General features: G+C 41.7%; 2 protein-coding genes across 2 annotated transcripts in view; both read right to left on the bottom strand.

The window, feature by feature from the left end:
• The window catches only part of LOC117529042 (stereocilin-like), a 34,880-nt gene extending 28,577 nt beyond the window's left edge, over positions 1–6,303 (bottom strand). The window contains exon 1 of the mRNA XM_034191741.1: positions 6,132–6,303. Within this exon, the coding sequence (XP_034047632.1) occupies positions 6,132–6,299 (168 nt within the window). The 5' untranslated portion in view covers positions 6,300–6,303. The remainder of the gene's footprint in view (positions 1–6,131) is intronic.
• A 115-nt stretch (positions 6,304–6,418) lies between these two features.
• On the bottom strand, positions 6,419–15,221 carry LOC117504011. Its single transcript, XM_034163361.1, has 7 exons — positions 15,166–15,221; positions 10,994–11,129; positions 10,785–10,873; positions 10,504–10,639; positions 9,042–9,238; positions 6,930–7,020; positions 6,419–6,685 (listed from the first exon to the last, which is right to left on the bottom strand). The coding sequence occupies exons 1-7, from the start codon at positions 15,219–15,221 to the stop codon at positions 6,419–6,421; spliced, it is 972 nt and encodes a 323-aa protein (XP_034019252.1).
• Between the last annotated feature and the right edge of the window lie 4,887 nt (positions 15,222–20,108).

Here is a 20,108-nt window from a genome sequence, read left to right as displayed (position 1 = left end):
ATATAGTCGGCTGGATACGTTACCTCCTCGGTAGAAACGATATCTCGGCAATGAGGTGGAGATGCCGTCCTGCTGATATACCCCTCTGATGATTGCTGTCAGCTGTCTCAGGTGATGGGTGACAGCTGTCACCCTGGCTGCTCCTGTGAGGCGGCAGCGCCCTCTGGTGCCTGGAGCCCGCACTCCAGGCAGGGCGCCCTCTGGTGGTGGTGGGCCAGCAGTACCTCCTCTTCAGCAGCCCACACAACACAAGATCATCTGAGGACGACTGGAGTCAAGAACATATATAGCCTGTTGAAATACCAGTAAACGGGGTTATTCTTCCAGGGAGAGGTGCTGTTGACACTACTCCCCTGCTACGAGGAAATCACAAGACTTGACCATCTTGTGAGCATCAATTGGAATCATGGAGTGAGAGGATTGGAGCCATAAAAGATCATTTGAGAGAGATTTCAACTCCCACTCAGGCCGTCCAGTCACGGAGTAGCAGAACAACGGAGAGAGTAACCACTGGCCTTAAGTCTGAGTGGGGAATGTTCAACGATTTCTCTCTCAAGGAACATCACCGCATACCAGAATGGATTAGATCAACTTTTGGTTGATTGAAGACGGAATAAATTCTTATGTAGATTAACTTCCTGAAGGATTACAACATCACACAAGGATCGTGGTCAGCTAACAATTAATAGCTGATGAAGAGGAAATCAAGTTCATCGAGCTGGGGACCCTAACCTCAAAAACCTCCTTCTCTCACTCCTAGAAAAAATTGTTAAGAAGTCAATCCAGTCCCAGTCAAAGTAAGATCAGTCAGAATTATTGAATTAAAAACAAAAATCTCTGCCAATCATTATTCTAATTATACTTGAATTACTGTTGTGAAATTATCACCATATAATCTATGTTGATTATGTTATTGGCACTTGCAAAACCTGCAATAAATTTCCAAGCATGCAGTTAAAGTGTTAAGGCTCGGACATTGGATTATTGATGCTTCTTAAGGTGTAAAAGTTAAAGTTTATTGGGTGTACAACATCAAAAGGCTCTAAAAGGTTAGTCTGGTTTTTAATGAAAATAACACATCCTGGGGACTTGCTGTACGAGTCACTAAATTTAAAATTTAGCAACATTCCAAGAGCCCTGATCCATAAGAGGAGAGCTGCCGTTAACGGGCGTGGCCGGTTCGTATCCTGGTTCCTGAGAAGGCTATTCGACCGGGGTGCGAGATCAGCTTCAGCGGGGTGGACGTCCGGATGGAGGCAGTGAGCAGCTAGACGAATCTCCTCGCCACCAGCTTGAACAGCCTTTGTGCAGCCCTGCCGGGTAATACCCGTGGAGACACGAAGGTCGGACCCCAGAGACGGAGAGCTGGTTTTGTACACAAACACACTCATCGGAGGGTGAGCGTGTGCTGTGTATCTAAAAAGCGGGATCTGACACGGGACATATGTACCTGGGGGGAGATGCACTGGCTAGGTTCAGAGTTCAGGTTCCATTTCCTCTCTCTTTCTCCCTGGTGATGTCAGTGGAGCGGACTCTGGCACAGACTGAGCAGTAGTGTCAGCTCTTACCATTAGGTCCTGTTAGTTGCCAGTGAGTTAGCCACTAGAGAGGGTTTGTTCTTTTCAGTGTGTCAGGATTGCCCCTTGTGTTTAACAATAAAATCAATTAAACTTTATATGTGTGTCTAATATCCGTCACTGCTGCACAAAACTCAGGGTATGGCCACGTGAACATGTCCCATTAACCTCCATTCATTTTGTCTATAGGACAAATCAATCAATCAACTCAATCAATCAACTTTTTTTTTATATAGCGCCAAATCACAACAAACAGTTGCCCCAAGGCGCTTTATATTGTAAGGCAAGGCCATACAATAATTATGAAAAACCCCAACGGTCAAAACGACCCCTGTGAGCAAGCACTTGGCAACAGTGGGAAGGAAAAACTCCCTCTTAACAGGAAGAAACCTCCAGCAGAACCAGGCTCAGGGAGGGGCAGTCTTCTGCTGAGACTGGTTGGGGCTGAGGGAAAGAACCAGGAAAAAGACATGCTGTGGAGGGGGGCAGAGATCGATCACTAATGATTAAATGCGGAGTGATGCATACAGAGCAAAAAGAGAAAGAAACAGTGCATCATGGGAACCCCCCCCACAGTCTACGTCTAAAGCAGCATAACCAAGGGATAGTCCAGGGTCACCCGATCCAGCCCTAACTATAAGCCTTAGCGAAAAGGAAAGTTTTAAGCCTAATCTTAAAAGTAGAGAGGGTATCTGTCTCCCTGATCTGAATTGGGAGCTGGTTCCACAGGAGAGGAGCCTGAAAGCTGAAGGCTCTGCCTCCCATTCTACTCTTACAAACCCTAGGAACTACAAGTAAGCCTGCAGTCTGAGAGCGAAGCGCTCTATTAGGGTGATATGGTACTACGAGGTCCCTAAGATAAGATGGGACCTGATTATTCAAAACCTTATAAGTAAGAAGAAGAATTTTAAATTCTATTCTAGAATTAACAGGAAGCCAATGAAGAGAGGCCAACACGGGTGAGATATGCTCTCTCCTGCTAGTCCCCGTCAGTACTCTAGCTGCAGCATTTTGAATTAACTGAAGGCTTTTTAGGGAACTTTTAGGACAACCTGATAATAAAGAATTACAATAGTCCAGCCTAGAGGAAATAAATGCATGAATTAGTTTTTCAGCATCACTCTGAGACAAGACCTTTCTGATTTTAGAGATATTGCGTAAATGCAAAAAGGCAGTCCTACATATTTGTTTAATATGCGCTTTGAATGACATATCCTGATCAAAAATGACTCCAAGATTTCTCACAGTATTACTAGAGGTCAGGGAAATGCCATCCAGAGTAAAGATCTGGTTAGACACCATGCTTCTAAGATTTGTGGGGCCAAGTACAATAACTTCAGTTTTATCTGAGTTTAAAAGCAGGAAATTAGAGGTCATCCATGTCTTTATGTCTGTAAGACAATCCTGCAGTTTAGCTAATTGGTGTGTGTCCTCTGGCTTCATGGATAGATAAAGCTGGGTATCATCTGCGTAACAATGAAAATTTAAGCAATACCGTCTAATAATACTGCCTAAGGGAAGCATGTATAAAGTGAATAAAATTGGTCCTAGCACAGAACCTTGTGGAACTCCATAATTAACTTTAGTCTGTGAAGAAGATTCCCCATTTACATGAACAAACTGTAATCTATTAGACAAATATGATTCAAACCACCGCAGCGCAGTGCCTTTAATACCTATGACATGCTCTAATCTCTGTAATAAAATTTTATGGTCAACAGTATCAAAAGCAGCACTGAGGTCCAACAGAACAAGCACAGAGATAAGTCCACTGTCCGAAGCCATAAGAAGATCATTTGTAACCTTCACTAATGCTGTTTCTGTACTATGATGAATTCTAAAACCTGACTGAACCTCTTCAAATAGACCATTCCTCTGCAGGTGATCAGTTAGCTGTTTTACAACTACCCTCTCAAGAATCTTTGAGAGAAAAGGAAGGTTGGAGATTGGCCTATAATTAGCTAAAATAGCTGGGTCAAGTGATGGCTTTTTAAGTAATGGTTTAATTACTGCCACCTTAAAAGCCTGTGGTACATAGCCAACTAACAAAGATAAGTTGATCATATTTAAGATTGAAGCATTAAATAATGGTAGGACTTCCTTGAGCAGCCTGGCAGGAATGGGGTCTAATAAACATGTTGATGGTTTGGATGAAGTAACTAATGAAAATAACTCAGACAGAACAATCGGAGAGAAAGAGTCTAACCAAATACCGGCATCACTGAAAGCAGCCAAAGATAACGATACATCTTTGGGATGGTTATGAGTAATTTTTTCTCTAATAGTCAAAATTTTGTTAGCAAAGAAAGTCATGAAGTCATTACTAGTTAAAGTTAATGGAATACTCAGCTCAATAGAGCTCTGACTCTTTGTCAGCCTGGCTACAGTGCTGAAAAGAAACCTGAGGTTGTTCTTATTTTCTTCAATTAGTGATGAGTAGAAAGATGTCCTAGCTTTACGGAGGGCTTTTTATAGAGCAACAAACTCTTTTTCCAGGCTAAGTGAAGATCTTCTAAATTAGTGAGACGCCATTTCCTCTCCAACTTACGGGTTATCTGCTTTAAGCTACGAGTTTGTGAGTTATACCACGGAGTCAGACACTTCTGATTTAAAGCTCTCTTTTTCAGAGGAGCTACAGCATCCAAAGTTGTCTTCAATGAGGATGTAAAACTATTGACGAGATACTCTAACTCCCTTACAGAGTTTAGGTAGCTACTCTGCTCTGTGTTGGTATATGACAATAGAGAACATAAAGAAGGAATCATATCCTTAAACCTAGTTACAGCGCAAATGAATGGAGAATCTTGAAAGTTATACTCTGAGAAATGCCCAAGTTGCTCAAAGGGCAAACAAACAACTTTTACTTTGATAACCCTTTATATAACGGCTGAGTGGATCCTTGTCATTTGATTGGTGCTTTGTATGTCACATGTCATGGATTAATTCATCCCATTTGTGTTGCATTGCATTTAGAGTGCAGCTTGGTTCCATTTAGAGTGTAAATTTGGTTACATACGTTTGGTACCATTGCACTCTGCACACACGCACATGCGCACGTCCTCGTACGTTCGCATATGCGCCCCCCTTTTTTTTATGGAAGTCTGAAGTCAGTGCACAGCATCACTGGACTACACGTTACAATTTGGACTTTAGCAGCAGTGGAACACCAAAATGTAAGTCCCTTTTCTGCTGTTTATAAATGAATAAAATATCAAATGACAAGGATCTATTTTAGCCATTATATAAATCAAATAATGAATGTTTTTACATTCTGTCAATGGAATGAATATTTAATTCGGTAAAAGCTGGACCATACCATTCAACTCAGCTTCCCCTCGTTGAATGGTATGGTCCAGCTTTCACCTCATGAAATATTTGTACCATTGAACTCATAAACATTCATTATTAGTACAATAGAACATGATAGTGTATAAAGGTTCACGGTATTCAACATTTCCAGGTCAACCTTTTGGCAATTAGACTAAAAATTGCACATTTTTCGTAATTTCACAAAAGTCCATGTGTTAGGTAACACCCCTAAATCTCAATGGAATTCCTCAAAACTTTGCAAAAGTAATTTTATGTTAATTGGAACAAACTGCAATGCCAGCCAAATTGATTTTTTGAAATTAAAATTTCCCATTCAAATTTGATGCACCCTAATGAACATGCAACTGTTTTACCAAGCTATTACAATATAAACATTACAAATAATTACCTTTTAGGCTGTTCCAAATACCTTCTTCACCTCATGCAGCGCACAAGAGAGAGAAAAGAAAAGCTCCACATGAAATGGTCCTCTGTGATTATAGAAGCGATTACAGGTGTTTTCAACAGCCAAACTCTGAGTGAAAATGATAAATCCGCTACAAAATAATTATTTTACATACAGCGTCCAGTGCACAAAGCAGGTGGGATCATCACAACAAAGTGTGCGAGATTGTGGAGGCAAAATAGCCTGTCCTGTCCTGTCTTGTCCTCGTGGCCACCAAGGGTTTGGATAATGGGCTTGTAATAGCCTCATCCTCACCACAAACATGCCTCTAACATCCTCGTTTGTCCTCGTAGTAACTCGCACACAAACTGCCCCACATTCTTGTTGCTAAATTTTGAACTTCTTGAATTTAGCACCACACTCAAAGATGAGCCTCGTTAGCCGAATATTCTGCCTCTAAGAACCTCTCAGAGCCACTATTCTCCCACGATTGTTGAATAACTGGACTTGTACCAAAAAAACATGCTAGGTGGCTCATTATTCTTTGTTCATTATTCGGTGGGACCAGGGCTTAATGCTAACCACTAAACTACCATGCTGCTCCAGTCAGTGTCATATTGAAAACTCAACATTCCGGTGCATTGTATCCAATCTATAATTTGTCAGTCCATTATTTGATTAAACGTTCTACGTGTACAGATTTGTGTAAAAAGTCAATTTAGTTTGATTAAACATTTTTCCTGTATCTAACAATATGTAGCTTCACTTGTGTTTTTTGTGCTCTTTTCCAGCACCTCATCCTGGTGTGCAGTTTACAGATGAAGCAGGTGGAGTCTTACCTCTTTGACTTTGTTGAAGAGTTTGGCGTGTTGGTATGATTCAAAGTATGGGTCGTGACCCATCAGCTCCAGACAGTTGGAGAATGCCGACGTTGACATTTCGATCAGAATATCGGCGGTCCAGGCAGAAGGAGCTGTTGTACGCAGAATCTCACATGATGGGACCATCAAAGGAGGTTCTAGCAAAGGACAGACAAACACACTTAGAGTACCTGATCAAAACTGTGAAAGCATCACTTTGATTGATCAATAACAAATGTGTTGTTTTACTGATGACTGCATATCCTCTAATGCTGAATTAAACCATCATTTTTACATGACTGGCATTCATGGGCACTTTGTTTTTCCCATTTCGTGATTTCAGAGGCACGGTGATGCTCACTTGAGGAAAGAGCCACTTTGAGGAAGCCCAAGAAAAACTGAAGAACAAACTGCTGCTTTTCAAAGAAGGTGTTCCTCTCGTGCTCGTCTACACAGTGCATGCCCACGGGTCCGTGCTCCCACTCATGCTGGCTCAGGAACAGCCTCTCCATACGCCCCACGGTCATCAGTGTCTGCATGCATACACACACACGCACATATTCTGATGGTTTACGAGAAAACAGGAACATCAGCACCTGATCCTGACACCCGTCGGAGAGGTGACACCTGACAGATTCATTTACAGCTTCTGCTGGTCTGTCTTCAGCATCAAGTAACAACCTCGGGTGACTCTGGAGTTTTTGGGAAGTTGTGAGCGTGTTGCAAAGGAGCATGCTGTCCAATCTCTGGGGGATAATGGCATGACTGTGAACTCACCGTGGAAATCTTTTGCAGCTTGTCAAAGGGTAGGAAGAAGAGTAAGCGGTCCACCTGACTGAGGGTCACCTGGTTCCATCTCTCGACAGGCCTGTGAGGGAACAGAGAGTCTGACACATTTTCACAGTAACCACCACCACATAAACAGCTGGCAGCCACTCTCTGCTTCAGCCCTTCAGCCATATTAACCCTGAGCTTTAGTCCAACCCGAAGACCTCCAAACCTATACCTATACATACTTTTTTTTTTTAATTGACACACATGTATTATCTCACAATGAAACAGACAAGGTGAGAAGCTCAGTCATCCGTGAGGAGCTCAGAGTAGAGCTGCTAATCCTTTGTGTTGAAAGGATCCAGCTGAGGTGGTTCGGCATCTGGTAAGGATGCCCCCTGGGCATCTCCCTGTGGAGGTGTTTCAAGCACGTCTACCTGGGAGGAGACCCCGGGGAAGACCCAGGACTAGGTGGAGAGATTATATCTCCACACTGGCCTGGGAACGCCTGAGAAATGTGGCCTGAGAAAGGGAAGTTTGGGGTCCCCTGCTGGAGCTGTTGCCCACGCAACTCGGTTTATGGATAAGCAGTTGGAGATGAGAAATGAAACAGACAAAAAAGCCTATCTCACATTGTTGAAAAAAATATTTGAAGATTATAGGCTCCTTCTTTTCTAATCATGGTTACTGTGAATGCATTTGCATTCACAGTAACCACATAAGTGTGACCACATAAATTAACACTGAGTACACTTAATAGTTTCTTTCATACAGTCTCTCAGTCAAACGTGGCACATAGCATAGCAGCGTTAACATGAAATATGTTTGACACTAAGAAATCCTGGAAAAATTTAATCTTTGCACCAATAAATTTACGACTTCCTCAGAAAATTCAACTCACATTCTGTTAAACACCATCAAATGCATCACTAAGATTTAAAACTTTACCTGCAACCACTGTCGACTTGTAATGCCTCAGTTGAGGGCAGTGTCACCAAATGGACTGCAGGCTAAGGTAAGCACCTCATTGCATAATCGGTCATCTTAAAAAAATGCATTGACATTTAATGGGATAAACATTCGTATTTACAGTACCTCCATGCAGATCATCTCCATGCTATCAGACACTTGTAATGTTGCTTGTTCATTGGCATCAAGAAGAGTTTTACCGTGTTTTTAGGGTACCGTGTACAATATAATTAAGTAGCTGTTTCTAAGAACAGAGCTTCAGATGAAAAAAAAATGTCAGCAATCCTCTTTAAGCATGATTTTAATTTCTATTAATTAAATACATACACTGCTCTGCATCGGCTGCATAAATCTTGTAAATACTCAGGCTTGTAGAAAGAAAACCGGTAATAAGTCTAGAACACTCTATAGGGCAGCGCAGTCTTGTTTGAATCCCTGTGTGATATTGTGGGATTTGACCACATCTGGAGACAGCTGGCACGAACATGGCAGAGAATCCCCGGGTGGAGTGTGGGAGTTTCAGCACAAACCATTCAGCGCGGCTCTGTAAACTTAAAAGCAATCTTGCCATCACCTAGCGGTCGTGCCGGTTGAAAATGGTTTCCACTGAAACTCCCATCCTCCGAATGGTTTGTGTTGACACTCCCACACTCCACCCGGTGATTAGTCTCTCCCCACAAACAGCGTCACTTCTAATGGAAAAATGGTGTACTGTTTTGTTTTCGGCTGCAGTCACCGAAGCCATCATAAAAAGTGCACCTTTTTCGGTTGCCAGTGGAGAAGGGAAGACGAGGCAAATGGGAGCAGTCGTGTCGGTAAGTGTTAGCCTATGCAGCGAACCAGAGTCGCTCCGTTCTCTCACCCGCACTATCGTCTCAACACGTTTGGGCTCCGGGTCATAAACAAACTGCAACACATGTTCACTTCCACCGCATTGTCACTTTTTCTTTGCATTTTCACTTTGTTTGTGTGTAATTTGCCCAAGAACTCACAGAAAGTGCCGTGTTTCTGTTGGGGACAGATGAGGGGCATCCCCGGATGTAGTAAAATCGTGTCATATGCGTCATATTTTACCCATTAGCGCCCGCCCTCAAACAAGACTGCGCTGGCCAATTAGAGTTTGGTTTCTGTATAGCTTCCCCTCATTACCCAAAAGTGGCAGGTTCTTGCAGGATGCGAGCCACAATGTCCCATTTGTTGGCTCTGTAGCAGAACCCACGAAGGAACTCCAGATTGTTCATGAAGAAGCTGCGATCCAGCTGTGCAAACACCTCCTCCACCACAAATGTTGCCATAACACCCAGTGAAAGGAACTCCTCCTCTGTGTAAACCCCTGTGTGCATGCCCTTTGGAGAAGAAAATTCATCAATTTGCAACAACTGTTAACCAAATGGCAAACACACCAAAGAGATGAACCTTTCATGAGTTGGGTTTCCATTACTGACCTGTGCAAAAGGTTAGCAATATTGTCAGAATAAACCGACAGTAGACGAACCACTGATCAGAATATAAATCCGAGTTTGCTTGAATCACACCCTAATGTAAACCTGCTTGAACTTTAAAAATATTGTCTCTTAATATTTTGTTTAAGATTGTTTAATTTTCACTGTTGCTACACTTTGTGTGAAATCATAGTAATATCGTATATCATACTGATATGACAATATTGAGATACGATAATTTGGCCATGTTATACAGCCCTACTGTCAACTAGCTGAAAATCTTTCAATATTAATTTACATCTACATTTAAAAAATGCTTAAAATGGCAGGGGGGTAAGATGGCTGTCATTAGGGGGGTCTGGGAGGGTGGAGCCCCCCAGAAGCTGAAAGGTTTTAGCCATGCAAATGCTCCCCTGCCTGGGACTCCGGCAAGGACGGCCGCATTCCTCCCCTTTCCTCTCCTCCTTTCTGACGCATGTCTCTCTCCCTCCATCCCTATCACCCCCCCGTGTCTCTCCACTCCCCTCACCCTGGCTTCCTCCTTGCCACCTCGAAGGCAGGCTGGGTGGCGTGGGCCCCTCCTGCTGCGGCCTTCACCCTCTTTGTCTCAATTCAGAAGACGGACTATTTCAAGTTTAATGCACATAAACAATGTCAAATGTATATGTGTTGTCTTTAATTTTGGTGTGTGCCATTATTACGGTAAACAAGTAATAATTGTGGATTAATTGCTGTATCTTGCTCCAGTAGCATATCTTAAAGTTGTCTGAGGTAATTGGAGTGTAAATGTAATTGCCCTTTTTTGGGATCAATAAAGTTGTCTGAAGTCTGAAGTCCCCTGAAGCATTTGCTAAAAAAAATTCTAAAGGACCTAAACAACATGGTGAGATGCTGAATAGCTTCACTCGTTCATGTCTGCGACATATTAAATTTGAACAAGCTTTCCATTTCTTACTCTGTCCACACATACAGTGTTGTATATTTTTAGAACGTCATGTGAAGCTTACAGTATAACATGTGACACTGTAATAGTGGGAAAAAAGTGTGTCGATTCCGATGCAAGCATAAAAAACTGTTTTTTCAATATTTCAGAGTTTTGAGTTGTGCAGACTGGAGGGTAATGGAAGCCCGCCTACTGTGATTTTAGCAGCACATTAATCCAAACTGACCATCCCCTGTAATATTTTGTCCACCAGCAGCTCCTGTTTAGTTTTAGACAGCAAGAGAAAATGAACAGGATCCTGAATAATCATCTTTCTCAGAGTGTCCATCATATCCGCTGGGAACATCTTAATGTGGGCAATCCTGTAAGCAACCAAAAACACGCACATGCAAACAGAAAGAGTATTTCAAATAGAATACAAACACACAAAATATATTACACAACTATTCACCCCTTCCAGCTTATATTTAACCCAATTATGATTTATTATGCTTTACATCAACTTACGATATGGACAGGGCAATATCAGCTCCGACCTCTCCCAGCAATTCCAACAAGAATCCAAACCGATACAACTCCTCAAACACACATTTTTTCTGTGGAGATGAACAAAGACACAACATTTGATGTATGAGAAAAGAGATAAATATATGGCTGAGTAAGCATGGGTGTTCTTACAGCCCGACAGTAGGAACAAGTTAATGGAACATGTTTACCAGTGAGGTCTGAAGAGGACCCGGCTGGTTCCGGAGGGTCTCCAGGATTCTCCTCAATGATGAAGGAGAGGAATTCATTTTGAAGAGCTTCTGTAAGGCTTTGCAGCTCACACCTTGAGCCAGCGTTCCCAGCTGCCTGATTACACAAAGAGGACATTTTTGCTGCTTTTAGGTGCAAAGTACAACCCCAATTCCAATGAAGATGGGACGCTGTGTAAAATGTAAATAAAAACAATACAATGATTTGCAAAACTTCTTCAAACTATATTCATTTGAACATACCACAAAGACAATATATTTAATGTTCAAACTGATAAACTTTATTGTTTTTGTGCAACTATTTGCTCATTTTGAAATGGATGCCTGCAACATGTTTCAAAAAAGTTGGGACAGTGGTATGTTTACCACTGTGTTACATCACCTTTCCTTCTAACAACACTCACTAAGTGTTTTGGAACTGTGGACACTAATTGTGAGTGTCATGATTGGGTATAAAAGGTGCATCCCCACAAGGCTCAGCCGTTCACAATCAAAGATAGGGTGAGGATCACCACTTTGTGAACAACTGTATGAAAAAAAATACTCCAACAGTTTAATAACAATGTTTCTCAACGAATCTGAAGAACTTTCAGGAACACTTCAGAAAACCATTGTCAGTTAACACAGTTCGTCACTACACCTACAAGTGCAAGTTAAAACTCTACCATGCAAAGCGAAAGCTATACATTAACAACATCCAGAAACGTCGCCACTTTCTCTGGGCCCGAGCTCATTTGAAATGGACAGACACAAAGTGGAAAAGTGTGCTGTGGTCTGAGTCCACATTTCAAATTGTTTTTAGAAACCATGGACGTTGTGTCCTCCAGACAAAAGAGGAAAAAGGCCATCCAGATTGTTACCAGCGCAGAGTTCAAAAGCCAGCATCTGTGATGGTATGGGGGTGTGTTAGTGCCCATGGCATGGGCAACTTACACATCTGTGATGGCACCATCAGTGCTGAAAGGTACATCCAGATTTTGGAGCAACACATGTTGCCATCCAAGCAACGTCTTTTTCATGGACGTCCCTGCTTATTTCAGCAAGACAATGCGAAGCCACATTCTGCACGTGGTACAACAGCGTGGCTTCGTAGTAAAAGAGTGCGGGTACTAGAATGGTCTGCCTGCAGTCCAGACCTGTCGGCCATTGAAAATGTGTGGCGCATTATGAAGTGCGAAATATGACAACGGACACCCCGGACTGTTGAACAACTGAAGTCGTACATCAAGCATGAATGGGAAAGAATTTCACCTACAAAGCTTCAACAATTAGTGTCCTCAGTTCCCAAATGCTTATTGAGTGTTGTTAGGAGGAAAGGTGATGTAACACAGTGGTAGACATACCACTGTCCCAGCTTTTTTGAAATGTGTTTGTGCAAATATTTGCACAAAAACAATAAAGTTTATCAGTTTGAACATTAAATATCTTGTCTTTGTGGTGTATTCAATTGAATATAGGTTGAAGAGGATTTACAAATCATTGTATTCTGTTTTTATTTCCATTTTACACAATGTCCCAACTTCATTGGAATTGGGGTTGTATGTTTGAAACATACTGAAAAAAAAGGCAGAAACATACAAAAGAAAGTGTACTTACAGGAACTCTTCTTGAGTCAGCTTTGGATTGTTCTTGATTACTTCACTGAAAATTGCTTGAGCCTGGAAATAATAATAATAATAATAATAATAATACATTATTTTCACATTTCCCCTTTTGTTTAAGCCATTTCAAATACACTCAACAAAAATATAAACACAACACTTTTGGTTTTGCTCCCATTTTGTATGAGATGAACTGAAAGATCTAAAACTTTTTCCACATACACAATATCACCATTTCCCTCAAATATTGTTCACAAACCAGTCTAAATCTGTGATAGTGAGCACTTCTCCTTTGCTGAGATAATCCATCCCACCTCACAGGTGTGCCATATCAAGATGCTGATTAGACACCATGATTAGTGCACAGGTGTGCCTTAGACTGCCCACAATAAAAGGCCACTCTGAAAGGTGCAGTTTTGTTTTATTGGGGGGGGATACCAGTCAGTATCTGGTGTGACCACCATTTGCCTCATGCAGTGCAACACATCTCCTTCGCATAGAGTTGATCAGGTTGTCAATTGTGGCCTGTGGAATGTTGGTCCACTCCTCTTCAATGGCTGTGCGAAGTTGCTGGATATTGGCAGGAACTGGTACACGCTGTCATATACGCCGGTCCAGAGCATCCCAAACATGCTCAATGGGTGACATGTCCGGTGAGTATGCCGGCCATGCAAGAACTGGGACATTTTCAGCTTCCAAGAATTGTGTAATGATCCTTGCAACATGGGGCCGTGCATTATCCTGCTGCAACATGAGGTGATGTTCTTGGATGTATGGCACAACAATGGGCCTCAGGATCTCGTCACGGTATCTCTGTGCATTCAAAATGCCATCAATAAAATGCACCTGTGTTCTTCGTCCATAACAGATGCCTGCCCATACCATAACCCCACCGCCACCATGGGCCACTCGATCCACAACATTGACATCAGAAATCCGCTCACCCACACGACACCACACACGCTGTCTGCCATCTGCCCTGGACAGTGTGAACCGGGATTCATCCTTGAACAGAACACCTCTCCAACGTGCCAAACGCCAAAGAATGTGAGCATTTGCCTACTCAAGTCGGTTACGACGACGAACTGGAGTCAGGTCGAGACCCCGATGAGGACGACGAGCATGCAGATGAGCTTCCCTGAGACGGTTTCTGACAGTTTGTGCAGAAATTCTTTGGTTATGCAAACCGATTGTTTCAGCAGCTGTCCTAGTGGCTGGTCTCAGACGATCTTGGAGGTGAACATGCTGGATGTGGAGGTCCTGGGATGGTGTGGTTACACGTGGTCTGCAGTTGTGAGGCTGGTTGGATTATACTGCCAAATTCTCTGAAACGCCTTTGGAGACGGCTTATGGTAGAGAAATTAACATTCAATACACGAGCAACAGCTCTGGTTGACATTCCTGCTGTCAGCATGCCAACTGCATGCTCCCTCAAATCTTGCGACATCTGTGGCGTGCTGTGATAAAACTGCACCTTTCAGAGTGGCCTTTTATTGTGGGCAGTCTAAGGCACACCTGTGCACTAATCATGGTGTCTAATCAGCATCTTGGTATGGCACACCTGTGAGGTGGGATGGATTATCTCAGCAAAGGAGAAGTGCTCACTATCACAGATTTAGACTGGTTTGTGAACAATATTTGAGGGAAATGGTGATATTGTGTATATGGAAAAAGTTTTAGATCTTTGAGTTCATCTCATACAAAATGGGAGCAAAACCAAAAGTGTTGCATTTATATTTCTGTTGAGTGCACAAACAAAAATTTCTCAAATTATCTTCTTTAAACCCTTTATAAATTAATTAAAAAATATAAAAGCCATGATGATGGGTTGCATAAGTACTGAAAGGCTTTGGTATAATACCTGTAAATAATCCGTTTTATTGCCAGTTTTCTTCAGCTGAGTCAGGGGATGGATACATGAACATTTCCAAGTCACTGAATAGGTCTTGGACTTTATTTACATCAATTATGAAGAAATACAAACATTATGGCACTCTATGGTAAATCTGTATGGCGTAAACAGTTCTACTCCATACAGCTAGTTTTAGAGTCCTCACGCTGAGACACATCGCTCGCAGGACTATTAATGGTAAGATAAAAGTGTTCACTGTGACTCCTACTGAAAAAACTGTGCACCGCGCTCTGACTCAAACATGGAGTGAATGAGTTTTCTTTTTTGCACTGTTTTTCACAGGGTGGACCATAGGACAAAGCTCTGTGCGATAGGAGTTGGACTACCATTATGTAAACTTAGATTCAATTCCCATTGTGTACTTCAGGCAACCTGTCTGTGTACTTAGACAAGACACTTTATCTGCATCACTCCAGTCCACCCAGCTGTAAATGGGTACCAGCCTTGGCTGAGGAATTAACCTGTGATGGAATGGCAGCCCATCCAGGGAAAGTCATGAACTCTCACCCACTTCATCCTATGGAATCCGGGGATAAGTATCAGCTTGATGTGTCTCAGAGCCTGCGTACGACTTAACTCTTTGGACTGTAGGGCCCATTGAAACAGTCATTCACACTTACTTTGCTCTCCTGCCCCTTCCGCCCATCAGCTCTAGACTTTGTTGCTTTGAGGCCATTACACCACCATGGAGAACATGCACCACGTACACCACATTTGTATGTCTTTCTATTATTAACCACAGCAAAATATTTGCTGCCTGTGAAGTGTGTCATCACTGAAACATTGACAAAGATTTGATTGTGTTGCAAGTGCAACTGAATATGCATCCGGCTGTCTCACTTCCATAGTGCATAATCAGGTGTTTTGTTTTGTTTGTTCATTCTGAAGCAGAATCTGGTGGACGCTACCTCCTCTTCTAGTATGTTGTCTGGCAATTACCAAGTTTGTGTCTGAATTAAAATGATTCAGATGTACTGTCTGGTGCCGACTGACATGTGAAATAGCAGATGAGAGGTCTGTGAAGGAAACACTCATGCTATGTTACAAACATTCCATAAAAGTGTGAGACCTGCTGTGTGTTCCAGGATTGTGTGGATGCAGCCGTGATGTTGTTGATGAGAACACTTCTCCTGCCCATGATGCTGATTAGGGGTGTGCTGGAGAGAAGAGGGTCAACTTTGTTTAACCAGTCCACCACATCTGGAAAGCCCTGAACATTGCAAAAAGAAAAGAATGTGTACTTAGGCCACATTTTATTGAGCACACAAAATGCTATTGTGCATGCATAATAAGACACAAAAAAAACAATAAACAAAAACACAGTACAATTATTTCCCACATTTGATTAGTTTGCTCACACATCTGTGCTGGTCTAGTTGAGTGCGCACAGAGAACTGAGATAAATACTCTCAAATAACACTTTGTGTTAAAGATGTTATTATTGGGTGTGGTAAAAACAAAGAAATATATTTACTGAACACAGAATAGCATTTATTTTAATTTCTTGCCCGGAGAGAAATGTGCATGTGAGGCAGCTCCTCCCCTTTTGCAATGTCTTGACTGCATGCCAAAATTAGTTAAGTATTTATGTTGTACTCATGAATTAGTCAAACCCTGGAAACGATTTGTAGGTCCTTCACATGCAACATGTGCTGGCGTCGTGCGTCAGCACATCCTCTACTTTACGGAAGCATCTTTAGTCCTGTATGCCATCCACCCAACGAGTCCATCCCCACATCTTGAAAGTAACCATTGATCTTCATGCTTTTTTTCGTGCCCCATCACAAAAATAGGGCATTTTTTGTGTCGCGTTTTTTTACTTTTTTAATTTTACTATCTATAATTCTCCCCCTTCTCCTAAGTCTAACTGTAACGTAAGTGTCTCCCTTCCCCTAACCCTAACGATAACTCACCCAGACACCCCCCCATCGCCTCGTATTTTGTGCAACTGTCACAAAAAGTGCCCCATTTTCGTGACGGGTGCACAAACCCGTAGATCAATTGGCTTTTCGTCATGCCATCATGAACTGCTGTGAGACTGGGCAAAACAGTGGTGTCCCCTTGGTCTTCACCAGTCACAGAGGTCTTCAACACTGATGCAGCTGTGTGCTGGATCATACACTGAAAAATGTATTAGATCAGGGGTGGCCAAGTTCGGTCCTCGAGAGCCACATTCGTGACACTCTTAGTTGTCTCCCTGCTCCAACACACCTGAATCCAATGAAAGGCTCATTAAAAGTCTGCTAACGAGTCTTTCATTGGATTCAGGTGTGTTGGAGCAGGGAGAAACTAACAGTGTCAGGACTGTGGCTCTCGAGGAAACGAACTTGGCCACCCCTGTATTAGATGATCAGAATGCCATAAGTGATGTTCTCTCACAAGTGACACTCCTCCTCTCAGTCAAATTAGCCGTTCATTTGAGCAGTGAACAGAGCAGCCTCAGCTCACCAACATGCTTTCATGATGTATCTAATACAGAGAGCCTTTCTCTACAACCCTGGTGTAACCAGCACCCCTGTTGCATTATCATGAAGTGTACAGTTGGCTTAGAATTTATTGCCTTTGTGCATACTATATTATTATTATCATTAAAATTGCATTATTCCTTTTGCTCTTGTTATTCATGTCAATGTTTTCTTTGTTGTCTTTATTGTTACTGTCGGTATTGACATTATTTTTGTTACTGTCGTTCTTATTTCAATTGTTTTTTTCATTGTTGTTGTTGTTGTCATCATTGTCTTGTGTCTTGTGCTACATTCTGGTCGTGACACAGATTTATCATTTGAATATTTGTATTTGGAATTAAAGAAGTATGAGAACGTAATTGTTTCTTGTGAGGTAAATTCATGTGGTGGATTTTAAAAGGTTGTATTTGTTTATTTCTTTTGTGTTGTGGTAACTTTAGCTCGGGGCATCTACATGGTGCATTCCTGTTTACCAGTGGCAGGTTCTTCATGTGATTTTTATCTTCATCATTTCTAAGGTACTCACTGATTTTAGTTCTGAGAAAAAGCACAAACTACAGCTTGAAATATGTGCAGTGGCTTGCATTACATGTATTTACATCCTGTGTGTTCACATTGTTCAAGTCTGTGTGGCATCAGTGATTTAAATGTACTTCAACAGCAAGACAAAGTTTTGAATTCATTTATACAGTATAGCACCAAATGACATCAGAAGCAATCTGAAAGAGCTACACACAATGAAAAAGGCAGAGCTAACCGCTTCATGAACAATTGCAATGGCAATTAAAAAAACATGAAGAAACCTCAAGCAGACCAGACTAAGTGGGGTGGCCATCTGCTCTGCCCATTCTATCAAGACAGAGTGCAAAAAGCACAAAATAAGACTGAAACAGCATACAGCAACTTTTCTCCTTGTTGTTTGAATTGTTTGCTTTTGCTGTTTTTGTATGTATTTAAGTCCTCAGCAGCACTTAAAGCAGGGTTACATTTGCCAGACTGCATGAAATGCATATACAATAATTACCACACTAAACAGACATCAATCCAAGATTTTTCCATGTTATTCTTCAAATCAACATCCATATGCACCTATGGCCGTGTGCTCCTTTCACTACTAATAGGTCTGTGTTCATGTCATACCCATAATTTGGTGACTATTGTATTCGCTTGTGGGTGGCTGAGGCCTGGTGTGTGTTGGGCCATGGCAGGCAGAGATGACACTATGATGTCGGGCGTCAGTTTCCACAAACTCTCTGTCTTCACTCCCACAATGAGGGAACCCAGTTCCTGGAGCTTTCCTGGAGTGTTCAGCTGGCCAGAAGGGAGGAAGATGCAAAATAATGTATCTCTATACATAATATGTTTTCTGGTGTGCTGGCAAACGTACTCACCGTATTACTTACTGGAATCATGTCTATAATTATTGAGGCCTGAAAAACATACAAGTGATTTTTGAAGAATTAGTATCAAAAGACATTATGGCACATAACTTTTTGAACTATAATTCTGTTTTAATTCTGTTCTATTTTATTTGTCTAAAAATCAATGTCCAAGGTTCCTTATAATGCTAATCTCATGTGAAATAACAGGTAAGTTATGGTTTTAATTTACAGATGAACAAACATTTCTAAAGAATCTTTCTACATTTTTTTTTACTATTTTAATTACAAGTGTTTTAATGTAAGAAACTTTTTTTTACAGTAATCAGAAATTAATGTTGAGGTTAAAAAATATTTGCAAGGATTTTCTTCAGAAAAAATGTGTATAAATTAACAGTTCTGTGACACGTTTCTGCACTGTAGTCTTCCGTGTTTTGGCTTGATGCCTCGTTTCTACTGGACAATGCGAAGCTAAGTCACAGCGCATAGAGGCAAAAGTTGCATCAAAAATGTGAAGCATCTAAGTGAAAATAATTGTTTTTAGAACAATCTGCGATGCGTTTAATGCCCTGAATGTGTGAAGTGTAAACGGCCCTTAAGGGACAGCCCAGAAACATCAGACGCATGTGTTGCATCATGTGTACTGCACTCTTCTAGAAATAGAGCCTGTGCCTATTTTCACACAACAGACTGTCATTTTGATATCATACTGGTAACATTAAATAATTAACACCCTTTACTGGGCTTTCCATGACTGGGAAAGAACTCAGAGCCATGAAAAATATAAATAGAATTATTTAAAAGCATTTCATTGATTGAAAATGGTCACATGAGTGTTGTCCAGTTCCAAATTGTTCTCAACGAAACCCAAGTGGAACCCTGTGACACACAAGATCTGGATAATACAAAATGTAAACGGAGACGGTTGATAGTGAGTCTACATGTACTTACAAACCTATTTATATTTTTTTAATTTATATATTGTAAAACATTCAACATAAGGTGTGCCTTCAGACAGGTGCTGTGAGGTGGATGGTTGTATATCTGCTAAGCCAGGGGTGCCCAAGTTGTGTCCTCGAGATCTACCTTCCTGACACTCTTAGGCCGGGTTCACACGGAAGAATAATTAGGCCGATATCGGACCCGATCTTCCCCTTCCGACAATCTTAAGGACGCCCCGACAATCGTGATGACGCTAAAGATAATCTTATCAGATATTCCTGCCGTGTGTGGTGTGTTCAGAGCACTCTGATCTGCTCGGAGGTACGTCAGGAGCGCTCCGATCGCAGATCGGGGATATTCAACATGTTGGATTTTTTTGGCCCGATATAGCAGCGTGTGTTGTGTCCTCCGACCACAAACGTGCACACAGCCTGCTGAATGTGACGTGCAGCCAATCAGAAAGCGAGGTGACAGACGTACGGAGCAGAAAATAAAATCAAAACAGCTGTTCTGACTTATCAGAAAGTCTGGTGGTCACGTTGTCTCCACTCCTCTAAAGAACGCCTTTTCTTTTTCTTATTGTATAGTTTTTTCCCTCTGTTTTAAATAGTCCACAAAGTACCTCCGTTTGTTTACTCTGAAGTCACGTTAAATCTGTACTGTACGACCAAACCTGTTAGATCCATGATTTTTTATCTTTACACGTGTGGTCTCTCAGGTTTTGGAAACCTAAACATAATTTTAAAATCCTGTCGTGTGAACCAGGCTTTAATTGTC

Source organism: Thalassophryne amazonica, chromosome 2 (assembly GCF_902500255.1).
Source record: "Thalassophryne amazonica chromosome 2, fThaAma1.1, whole genome shotgun sequence".
In the NCBI taxonomy this organism is placed as follows: domain Eukaryota; kingdom Metazoa; phylum Chordata; class Actinopteri; order Batrachoidiformes; family Batrachoididae; genus Thalassophryne; species Thalassophryne amazonica.
Note: the sequence above shows the minus strand (reverse complement) of the source record. Positions and strands in the feature narration are given on the sequence as shown.

Bases quoted from the DNA above. Each gene is read 5' to 3' on its own strand.
- LOC117504011 (XM_034163361.1), bottom strand. From the start codon at position 15,221: ATGGCCTCAAAGCAACAAAGTCTAGAGCTGATGGGCGGAAGGGGCAGG. The intron at 10,640-10,784 runs GTAAGTTGATGT...GGTTGCTTACAG, and splicing joins GATATTGCCCTGTCCATATC to GATTGCCCACATTAAGATGT. The intron at 6,686-6,929 runs GTGAGTTCACAG...GTATGCATGCAG, and splicing joins AGCTGCAAAAGATTTCCACG to ACACTGATGACCGTGGGGCG.